This window comes from Crocuta crocuta, unplaced genomic scaffold, assembly GCF_008692635.1.
Source record: "Crocuta crocuta isolate KB4526 unplaced genomic scaffold, BGI_CrCroc_1.0 scaffold887, whole genome shotgun sequence".
In the NCBI taxonomy this organism is placed as follows: domain Eukaryota; kingdom Metazoa; phylum Chordata; class Mammalia; order Carnivora; family Hyaenidae; genus Crocuta; species Crocuta crocuta.
Window position 1 is genome coordinate 74,737 of NW_027531007.1, and position 11,873 is coordinate 86,609.

Sequence of the window (11,873 nt, forward strand, 5' to 3'; positions counted from 1 at the left end):
CTTTTCTACACTCATCCTGGTCTTCCTTGATGTCCTGAGCAATTCATTTCCACCTCTTCACTTGGATTTTCTGCTCAGAAATACAAAACTCCTTCAGTTCACATGACCCACTCTTCATAGAAGGGAGTTTATCCTCACATGCTTCTGGGGGTCTTATCACCCACTCATTATCCTTTATAAAATGTCCATCCGCCTAGGATGTTAAGGCAATGTCTGATAAATATGTCTTTGGCATCTCTTTACATCAACTTCCACATTTGATTCAAACCTTTAATCAAATCCATTAGCCTCACCAGCACCACCCACCCCTTGCCAGAAGAGTTGACACGAACCAACAGGAAATGAGTGACTTCCCCTTGTCTTTGACCTCCAGTAAATTGCCCTAAAGGCAAATAAGAACACCAGAAAGCAAAAGGATAAATGATCCAGATGACAAGGCTATGCGTGAGCTCTTAACACTCTGGGCCTGGGGTAGAGCATCCAAGACCTGACTGCAAGCTCTGTTGATACCTTGCCTTCCCCTAGTCTCAGGTTTCCTGCCCTGGAGCACTGCGTTACTGGTGGGGAGGCTCTGCTGCCAGAAGAACAAGAGGAGTGGAGAAGACGCACGGGCCTTCTGCTCTACCAGGTCTACGGACAGTCAGAAACAGTAGGTAGACAGTCCTTTCTGGGCCCATCAGTGTGTGCTGAGCCATGGAGCCCAACATGTGTGTGCAGAGGCCCCACCCTGTTCACAGCATTGCCTGAAGACAATGGGAGGCTTCAGAGTTAGACTAATGTGCCCCAAATCAATTCGCACAAAGACATTTCACAGCTAATCAATTTGTCAAGAGGCCAATGTGCTGGAAACTATTGGATGAAGACTTTCAAAGGGGTCTAAGGACATGATGCCACTGTGTGTGTGATCATTAAGCTCTATGGAGATCATCAAGGGTGGTGGGATGGGAGGTTCTCTCCAGTAACAGGGAAGCCACCACCCACAAGTTCTGCCAACTTCACCATCCCTTCCTAGGGAGGCAAACACAACACTAAGAGTCAGCCCCAGAAGTTCATTTCTGGGTGTTTAGGTGGACAGCACACAGGTTTGATTGTGGTACACTAGCTGGAGTGGAGGAGGGAGCAGAGACTTTCTGTATATACCAAACACACACACACACACACACACACACACACACACACACACACACAGAATGTGATTCTCAAAGGCATCAGTAAGCAGACATGTGGCAGTGCATTCAAAGTATCATGAATGCATTCAAAGTATCATGCATGTCATAAACTACAAAAACTTTATCAATGACAGTGGAGGTGCATATCTCTCTTCATACACATTCTGAAGCCATTTCTATTGCTGGACAGGGCCACTCCCCAACTTCCTTATTATCCCCAAGGCTGACAGAGGGATGGCTGCCATCTCAGGAGCTGCAGCAAAATGGCTGTTTTAGCCTCAGTTCACATACTTCACTGACTTTTGGGGGAAAAATTATGTTAAATAATCAGTTAATTGATCTGCCTGCAGGCCTGAGAAATATTTAGATTCCACCCTTGTCCTGTATGGTTCATAGTTTATATTTGGACAAGGAGGAGGGTGGTAGAATGGGAAGTACCTACACTCATGACATCAATTATTTGCAACAACAGACAGAATACCCCCTTATATCTGAGTGGTGCTTTATATCTGACTGGTGCTTCATATCTCAAAGTACTTTTTACCTACTGGCTCATCTAAGGAACATTTTCCGTATGCCTATGCTGTGAGTAGCAGCATAGCAAAGGGGAACAGCTTCCCTTCCTAGGAACTCCGACACCAGTTCAAATATCAGCCTTGCCAATCACAGGATTCAAGACCATTAGCATAGCATTGAACCTTCTAGAGTCTATGCTTCTCTATCTCCAGAATGGGAGTATAACCCAATCTTGCTGGGTTGTATTAAGGGAAATGAAAGGATGTATATACGGCTCTGGCTACAATGTCCAACTACTTGTATATGCTCACCTTGCAGTTATTCTTGTGTTTAAGCAGGTGTTGAACTAGAATGCTAGGGGGATGGAGTATAGAAATGAATGAGGCAATCTCTATTATCAGGATGCTTGTTATCCACTGAAAGAAACAGACAAACAAAAATAAGTATAATGCTCTGATGGCTATAATGGAAGGATGGGAGGAAATACTACAGAAGGAGACTCTCCCAACGGACTTTTCTGGGGGCTGAATAATAGCTAGTAGTGGTTGTTTATTGAACTAACCTGTTGTGCCTGGCACTGAGTGAAGAGTTTTCCATATACCCAGGTACTGTGAGAGGTAAGTGTTATAATTACCCACCTTAGGAGGAGAAATCAAAGAGGATTAATTGGCACACAACTGGAGTGAAGATTCATATCCACGAAACAAATCCTAGCCTACTTGACTTTAGAAAAAATGATATTTTAGAGTACCATAAAGGAAGAATGTGGGTCATCAGGGAAATAAAGGAGGTGGGGCAGTTCTTTAGCCAAGGGACCAACACAATCAGAATACTCTCAACACAGCGCTGAGTGAATGAGACAAGGTTCGTATCACTGTTCAACAGCCCCAAATAAATGCTAATGGTTTCATGGCCTTACACTAGCAAACGGACACATATCTGACATACAGTGGGCACTCCACACCTCACATTACATGCCCACAGGTGCAGTGAACATCTGCTGACCAGAGCTGGGTCAATGCCTTGCACCTTACCTTGAATCTGGGCCTTCTAGCTTCCCCACAAGGGCTCTTTGCACAGCCTCAAATGACCTTGGTGAGGAAGGATGCTGTGGATAGTTCTTGAGGCTTTGTAGACAGCCTGGACTCTTTGAGCAACACCATTTTCTTCTGTTGTAAACAGGGAATAAGTTGTGGCACTTTACGGGGAATGAAGATCAAGCCAGGTTCCATGGGGAAAAGCATCCTCCCCTTCGACATCCAGGTTTGGTCCTAAAGGCATTGGCTGGGAATAGTTAGGGCTCAGCTGGGATCAGACAATTGTGACACCAGGTGACAGAACCAGCTGTTCCCACCCCACTCCCCCGCCCCAGTTGCCATCCATTCTCCTCTCCTCCTATTTTCCCTCTGATTTCCTCGGGAGACTTCTTTTGAGAACTGCAGTATCCTGGGCACGAATGCAGCTGAGCCTGGCAGCTGGAAGCTTCACACACAACAGCTACAACCAGAGCACCTGGAGCACCTGGCTACTCTCTCCATCAGCTGGTGCTTCTAGTTTTTCCTCACCTGTGTCTTCCAGCTTGCCGACACATTTGCAATGCTTGTATATCCATGAAACAAATAGACCCATGACATTGGCTTCACCATTCGCTGATTTCAAAGACTTTTGACAATTGTAATTTATTTTCTGACAGGGCTCCCACCCCCAACTTATTCTCACCAGGTTCACATGAATAGTCAGCTAACGTTTGGGTGGGGCATGCGTGTTGGGGTGGCCCTGCTGGGTGGGATTCACAGACCTCTTGCTCCAGATCATTGATGACAAGGGTAACATCCTGCCGCTCAACACTGAAGGCAACATTGGCATCAGGATCAAGCCCACCAAGCCCATAGGCCTCTTCATGTGCTATGAAGTAAGTGGTGACCCTCACCCGGCCCCTTCCAGGCCCTGAAAATCCCTGCAGGGAGTTGTGTGGGTGCTGAGTGAGTGGGGACAATTCAACTCTGCACCCTGAGCCTTCTTCATACTCCCTTCATTCACTCCAATTCAGTGAAGCTTCTTCTTAAAAAAAAATTTTTTTTTAATGTTTGTTTGAGAGAGAGGGGGGAGGGAGGGACAGAGAGCAGGGAGACAGGGAACCTAAAACAGGTTTCAAGCTCTGAACTGTCCACACAGAGCCTCATAAAGGGGCTCGAACTCAGAAATCGTGAACTCATGACTTGAGCCGAAGTCGGAAGCTTAACCAATTGAGCCACCCAGGTGCCCCAATGAAGCGTCTTGTAATTAATCTCCAGTGTTCCCACGTCCCTTCCTGTCCTAAGCCATCTGGCATTTCAGTGCTGATGGGGGAGAAAGAAGTCTGGTTCCAGAAGTACCATGCTTGGGTTCCAATGATCTTTTACAGTTGAGAGTGCAAGCTTTAACTGGGTTCACATCCTAATAGTCCCACTTACCAATGGGGTGTGCACATCTGTTAATATTGCTGAGCCTCCAGGGGGCACCTTTGTCTACACTTCACAAAGTAAGAATCTGCACATTGGAAGAGTTGTATGTCTTCCCCATGTCAAATAACTTGCAGCTCTAGGATTGGAATTAGCCCCACATCTTTTTGATCCCCAACCCCTATGTAAGAAATCCAGCGATTATATAAAACTGTGATAGACTCTAAGGATACTGAAACTCTTACCCCACCAAACCCAGGCCTGGTTAGTAGTGGTGACTAGGAACAAAATCTCAACTTCCAAGATTGGCCAGCGGATGGTGGACAGACCTTGAATTGATCTCAGACCCATGTCCTTTCTCCACAGTAGCAACCATTCATGTCACTGTTGTCACTCTATGACCTGTGGCGGGGAGGAGTGGGGTACTGCTCCTTTTGTGATATTATTGCCCAAAAGCAAATATGCAGACCCTAGCCTTTATTCACTGTAGCACAATTTTAAATGTGTATAAAAGAGAAAATTGTAAACAGAGAGGGACACATTTAGTTTCAGTGGTTCTCAGCCCTGCTTGCATGTTAGAATCATTTGAGGAGTTTTTAAAATATTAATTTTTGGATCCAACCACAGAGATTCTGGTTAAATTAAACTGGGAAGGTCCAGAGCAATGACATTTTTTTCTTAATTGTAAATAACATATTTTGTTTCACAAAGATGTCCTCAGTCAATGCCCAAACCTATGTATGTACATCTTTTTACATGCTCTCATGACTCTATGTTGTCACCCGGCCACTAAGATTTGTTTGCCTTTTTCCTTTATTTTCTTTATTGAGATAAAATATATATAACATAGAAATTACCCTTTTCTCCATTTTTACACACACAATTCAGTGGCATTGAGTAAATTCACAATATTGTCCAAAAATTACCACCATGCATCTGCAAAAAATTTTTTTCAACCCAAATAGAAACTCTATTCTCATTAAACACCTTGCTCTTCCTCATATTCCTAGACGTTGGTGACTTTTAATGTACTTTTTGGCTTTAAGAATATGCATATTTTAGGGAATCTTGGGTGGCTCAATTGGTAAGCATCTGACTTCCACTCAGGTCATGATCTCATGGTTTGTGAGTTCAGTCCCCATGTTGGGCTCTGTGCTGACAAATCAGAGCCTGGATTCTGCTTCAGATTCTGTGTCTCCCTACCTCTCTGCCCCTCCCGTGCTTGCCCTCTGTCTGTCTCTCTCTCTCCAACATAAATAAACCTTATTTATTCACAACAACTTAAAGGTGAGACCAACCCAAATGCCCCTCAATAGTTAGACATCCAAACTGGGGTTCGTTCATAATATGAAACACCATTCAGCAATAACTAGGACCAAAGTATTAACGAATGCAAGAAACTGGATGAATTTCCAGACAATTATACTGAATGAAAAAATAAAAAAAGAGCTAGACCCAAAAGTTTACATACTATTACAGGATTCTATTTATGTAACATTCTTAAAATGACAAAATTATAAAACTGGGGAATAGATTAGCCATTGTCAAGGGGTTAGGGATTTGAAGGGAGGACAGAGGGAAGAAAGGAGGGAGGTAGGGATGGATATAAAAGAGCCACACAAGGGATCCTTGGGATTATGGGAACCTTCTGTGTCTTGACTATGGTGGTGGATGCGTGAACCTGCACATGTGATAAAATTGCAAAGTACTAAATAGACCACACACACGCATAAGTACAAGTAAACCTTTGGGAAATCTGAGATTGGTGGAATGTAGCAATGTCAATGTCCTGGTTGTGATAATGAAATACAGTTTTGCAAGAAGCTACTACAGGGGAAACTGAGTAAATGGTACACAGGATCTCTGTGTTATTTCTTATAACTGCAATCAAATCTACAATTATCTTAAAATAAACAGTTTAATTAGAAAAATACCAGCCCTATAGGCTTTCTGGGAGGATCAGGTGAGGTAGTATTGGGGGAATGAAATTCGTATAACAAAAGTTTTTTTGACAATTCTGATTTTTTCAGACACCTTTTGAGTACAAAGCTGAGAGCAATAAATAAACAAGTTCCATGCTGTAGTGGAAATTTTATTCTGCTAGAGTGCCACACAGAAATGTATCCTTAAAATTGTCCTTAAAATTGGCTCGATATTATCCACTAATTATCAAGTTGTGTGCGTTGAGTACTTGGATGTAGTGAAAATAGACTCGGAAAGATTACAGAATTTGTCTAGGTGCCAGCTAGACCAAGGAGAATTTGAACACAGATCTGAGTGCCAGGTTTTGGATCATCATCGCTAAACTGATTGCCTTCTTGGATGTCTAGGTGGCTAAGTCAGTTGGGAATCTGACTTCAGCTCAGGTCAGGATCTCACAGTTTGTGAGTTCGAGCCCCACGTGAGGCTCTGTGATGAAATGCAAGAGTTCAAGACACTGCATTCTGTGTGTGTGTGTGTGTGTGTGTGTGTGTGTGCCCCTCTACCACGCACGCTCTGTCTTTGTCTCTGTCAAAAATAAACATTAAAAAACTTTTTAATTTAAGCTAATTATCTTCAACTAAGGAATGCTGTTATCTTCTCAGGACAACCCAGAAAAGACTGCCGAAGTGGAGTGTGGGGACTTTTACAACACCGGGGATAGAGCAACTATGGATGAAGAGGGCTACATCTGGTTCCTTGGGAGGAATGACGACATCATCAATGCCTCTGGGTAGGTGTCGCTGACCTGCGCCTGGAAGCATCACCTTCACATGCCTGAATGCATCCAGCTTGTCCCGACGTTTGTCCATGCATTGGTGATTTGACCCTCAGGCTAATTCTGAACAAAGCTATGTCAAGAGGTCCTTTTCTGGGTGTATCTCTGTATCTTCCCCAAGCGCTGCATCCAGAAGAATCTATCTAAGTGAAGTTCAGCAAGGTCTTCAAGAGGAACATAAGACATTACACAATTTAGGGACGCCAGGGTAGCTCTGTCGGTTAAGCATCTGACTTCTGCTTGTGTCGTGATCTAGTGGTCTTTGAGTTCGAGCCCTGTGTCGGGTGCTGTGCTGACACTTCGGAGCCTGGAGCCTGCTCCAGAATCTGTGTCTTCCTCTTTCTGTCTCTCTCCCTATCTTGTGTTCTGTCTCTCTCTCAGAAATAAATAGAGCATTTAAAAAAAGTCATTATACAGTTTAAAGGATTTGGCAGGGAGACTTCACTTTGGCATCTACTGGTTGAGGAGGTTTCTTCTATGCTTGGCTTCTCTGATGGGACACAACATTTCACAGAAAAACTTAATAACAAATAAAAGCAATTAACCTCTGTGGAGCACTTACGATGTGGAAGCACTCTCTGCAGCGCTTTATATAACCAGCCTCTCAATGCTAGAAGGTAGATGCAATTATGCCCATTTGACAGATGAGGAAACTGAGGTAGTGACCAGTGAAGAAAGTTCCCTAAAGTTTCAAAGAGAACTGGTTTCAAACCTGAGTTGAACCAAAGTCACCGGACTCCAAGTCTGTTGTCCCTAAACAGTCACATGATTTAAAAGATTTTTGGCACATTACACTGGAGTAACAAGTTCTCTTGGATATTTTAGGGCGTGAGTTTATTTCCTTTCTTAATTTCTAAAACATGCTAATCTAGTGAGGAACAGAATGCAGAATCTGCATGCATGTTTAAGGTAAAGGTTGAGGTTGCCAATAGGTTTCATGCCAGGTGAAGCTGCTGGAACCAAGCCCCGGAGCTCAGGGAGGAATACACATGGGCCCTCTTCCCAGAGCAGAGGCAGTGAGGTGAGAAACCCTGGGGAGCATGTGAGTGTCCTATTGCGTCCAGGAAGTGCAAGGCAGAGGCAGCACACAGGTATCTGGGCTCCCTGAGACAGTTATGTGACATACCTAAGGAAGATGTGGCTCTTCAGAGTATGACACTTGAAGCCCTAGGTCACCCAGCCCTGACAGCTGCTCAGAAACCAAGAAGGAGTCNGAATAAAATATTTAAAATTGCCTCATGTTTTTCATGTATTATCTCAATGAATCTTGACATAAATGCAATGACGGGTGAAGCTATGCTATCCGCACATCACAGAGAAGGAAATGGAGGCTGGCAGGTTATGTTATTTTCTAAGGCAAAGAGTAGAAATTGGATGTATGGAAACTGGTCCTGTTTTTTGCAAAGGCTCAACTCTCAACTTGTTTTTCCATTTACTTAAGAAGCATTTGCTTTTTAAACTATACAGTTGGTTACCACTCATGCTGAGCCTCCACTCTGGTTCTACACTGCAGGTGGTGAAGGCATTTATTGTCCTGACCCCGGAATACCTCTCCCATGACCGGGACCAGCTCACCCAGGAGCTGCAGCAGCATGTGAAGTCAGTGACAGCCCCGTATAAGTACCCGAGGAAGGTGAGTGAAGGCTCATGGATGGGATGTGGTCCCTGCCATGGTTCCTGGGCTCTGCTTCCCCAAATCCCCTCGTGTGGCCTGGGTGAGCTGATGTAGCCAACGGAATGAACATTTTCTGATGCAGAAGCAGTAGTTCAACTTAGTGATATGGGAGAACCAACTTAGTCAGATGGAACTTTTATTCGGTGTCAAAAACATGGCTGGCAGGTCAACATAAAGAAAACCATGAGACAAGTGTCCAGAGATCAAGATTCCTTGTAATCTTTCAAAATTTGAAAAAGAAATTCAGATCAACACCTACCACACATTTTAGAAACATTATTTCTAGCAAGAAATACATTCTAAATTGCAACCCAATGCTTGTATAGATACATAACAAATAGGGTTAACAAAGTAATATTTATTCTAGCAAACAATACATTCTACTTCATTTGTTTTCAAGGCCATGTGCAACCTATGGAAATGTTCAGGAATAGAGAAATGATTACATTATGTCTAAATTACACTTAATGTTGTCCTATAATTTAAAAAGATGATGCAAATCTTTCACTTGCAATATCAAAAATCACAATATCTTATTAAGAGACAAAAGCAGGCTGTAAAGGAATATACATACTATACTCTTTGTTGAAAAACACTTTTTGAAAGGATACATATGCTGTATATTTAACATTTCCTTCCTTTGTAAGAATATGTTCCTGCATTTTCTGAATGTTTACAATCAGGACATAGAATTATACTGCTACTATTTATTTTGCATTCACCATGGGTGACAGGCCCTGGACTCAAAGAGTTACATTTTTTGTTGTTGTTGTTATTTCATGTAATCCACTTCAAACTGGAGATGGTGTAACCATCCATTTTTGGAATAGAAATGGAGGCTCAGAGACTCCCAGTAAATTGCCTGAGCTTGGAGTTCATCAAAGGATGGAGCTGGATCTCAAACCCACGCATATCTGACACGAGAACATGCTTCGAATGTTAGGCTGTGCTGCCTCAGAGAGAGGAAACCAGAGGATGCATACCAGTTAGGGCGGACTAGATGTTATTCTGGGTAACAGATAGCCCCCAAATCATAGGGCCTTATAATAAGGGAGGTATCTTCCTTGCTCATGCCTCATGTCCACCATGGTCCTCCTGGGAGCGGGATAAAAGAGCACCACCAGTAACTACCAGGTGCTATAAGCGATGGACCCAGAGGTGACCAGAATCACTTATTCCCAAGTGTTGTGTTCGAGGTGGCACACTTCACTCCCACTCACATTTCACTGGTCAGAGCATGTCACAGGGCTGCGTCCAGCTTCCCAGGTCAGAGGAAAATGTGATGTGCTTCGTGAAGCCTATGAGGCCACCACGTGGTGTCAGCCTGTCTGGGGGACTGCGCAGGGGCAAAGGAGGGACGTGGTGCATTGGTAGGAAATGACAGCAGGGCTAAGTCAGGACGGGTTTGCTTCATCCTCAACCAGGTGGAATTTGTCCCAGAGCTGCCCAAAACCATCACTGGCAAGATTAAGAGAAGTGAACTTCGGAAAAAGGAGTTTGGTCAGAAGTAATCAGTAAACACTCAGAAACCACTGTGTGATCTTGCTCTAATCCCTGGCTGCCTCAGTTTCCCACTGTGGAAAGGGTGAGCAGGGGAATGTAGAGCACTGTTTTGTCAGAGCATCAGGAGTGTCCACATTCTAGGTTTTTGGTTCTTTTCAATTAGCATCAGTTATTGTCCTCCCTACACATCCCTGGGTCAGTGCTCTGAATGTGGCCTGGGTAATAAAACACTGACATCAGCATCCAAGGTGACCTTGTGTTGTGCTTTTCTTCTGTGAATGAACTGGCACTAAAAGCTATCCCTCCATAATTCTCCCCAAGTCCCATCAGAGAAGGCTCTGGGGCCAGATTCTCCCTCCTGGTTCCAAGCACCCTGGCTGACTCCTTATGCCCGTTCCACAGCTAGGACACAGAGGTCAGGGGGGACACTCCTGGGGCCCCAGGTGACCACCTCTGCCTGGCTTGCCCCTGTCCTGCTGGAGGGTGAGGCCAGGGCCAGAGCTATTGAGGTGGCTGGGGAAGGGGGCAGGGGCTGAGGGCAGCCCAGAGTGGTGATTCCACTTGCTTGCACAACCATGGCTCACTGCTCCATCCACCATCCCATGGATCTGCTGCGTCTGCTGCCTCTAACTGCTGCTGCTGCCTCCAGGCCCCCAACCTGCACCAGCACAGGTGAGTGAGGGATCTGCCCTTTGGGGACCCGTGAGTCCCTCAGGACTCCTCCAGCTCTTTCCAGAGGTGCTCAATCCCACATTCCTTCCAGGGTGCCCAGGAGCTCTGTTCCTCAGCCCTCTCAAGGGGCCCCCACTCATCACCCCTCCCAGAGCCCAGGAATCCCTCGGCCTCGCCAGGGGCCCAGAGCCCTCCCCACACGTTATCACCTNGGTTCCAAGCACCCTGGCTGACTCCTTATGCCCGTTCCACAGCTAGGACACAGAGGTCAGGGGGGACACTCCTGGGGCCCCAGGTGACCACCTCTGCCTGGCTTGCCCCTGTCCTGCTGGAGGGTGAGGCCAGGGCCAGAGCTATTGAGGTGGCTGGGGAAGGGGGCAGGGGCTGAGGGCAGCCCAGAGTGGTGATTCCACTTGCTTGCACAACCATGGCTCACTGCTCCATCCACCATCCCATGGATCTGCTGCGTCTGCTGCCTCTAACTGCTGCTGCTGCCTCCAGGCCCCCAACCTGCACCAGCACAGGTGAGTGAGGGATCTGCCCTTTGGGGACCCGTGAGTCCCTCAGGACTCCTCCAGCTCTTTCCAGAGGTGCTCAATCCCACATTCCTTCCAGGGTGCCCAGGAGCTCTGTTCCTCAGCCCTCTCAAGGGGCCCCCACTCATCACCCCTCCCAGAGCCCAGGAATCCCTCGGCCTCGCCAGGGGCCCAGAGCCCTCCCCACACGTTATCACCTCCTGCTGCCATCTGCAGCCCTGCCACCTGCTGGCCTGTGGTCCTCTGAGCTGCCCCTTCACTCCATCCAACCTTGGGGACCGAGGTGGCACCACAAGGAAGGACACTGGAGGTCGGGTGAAAAATGGGCAGAGATTCTTGAGCCTGAAAATGTGGGTAGCACATATTTTCTTTACTCACCCACCCCAGGAGTCACCCTCGAAGGGCCCCCTTTGCAGCTGCTTATTTCTGAGGTGCACAGACACACACAGGCAGAGAAGGAAATGGGCACCACAACCACAGGGACACACAGGCATGGAGCCACCCACAGGTTCATCTGGGGACTCAGTATGGGGCTCATGGACAGGCTCACACACACTCCCACACAGCAAACATAGACACCCTGAGGGGAACACACTCACACAC

General features: G+C 46.0%; 1 protein-coding gene across 1 annotated transcript in view; it reads left to right on the forward strand.

Annotated features, from left to right (window-relative positions):
• LOC144237129 (acyl-coenzyme A synthetase ACSM1, mitochondrial-like) overlaps positions 1–10,309 on the forward strand; it is a 31,151-nt gene extending 20,842 nt beyond the window's left edge. Inside the window, exons 7-12 of the mRNA XM_077770810.1 lie at positions 526–649; positions 2,868–2,948; positions 3,496–3,597; positions 6,712–6,839; positions 8,352–8,517; positions 9,984–10,309. Of these exons, the coding sequence (XP_077626936.1) occupies positions 526–649; positions 2,868–2,948; positions 3,496–3,597; positions 6,712–6,839; positions 8,352–8,517; positions 9,984–10,070 (688 nt within the window). The 3' untranslated portion in view covers positions 10,071–10,309. The remainder of the gene's footprint in view (positions 1–525; positions 650–2,867; positions 2,949–3,495; positions 3,598–6,711; positions 6,840–8,351; positions 8,518–9,983) is intronic.
• Positions 10,310–11,873: the final 1,564 nt, after the last annotated feature.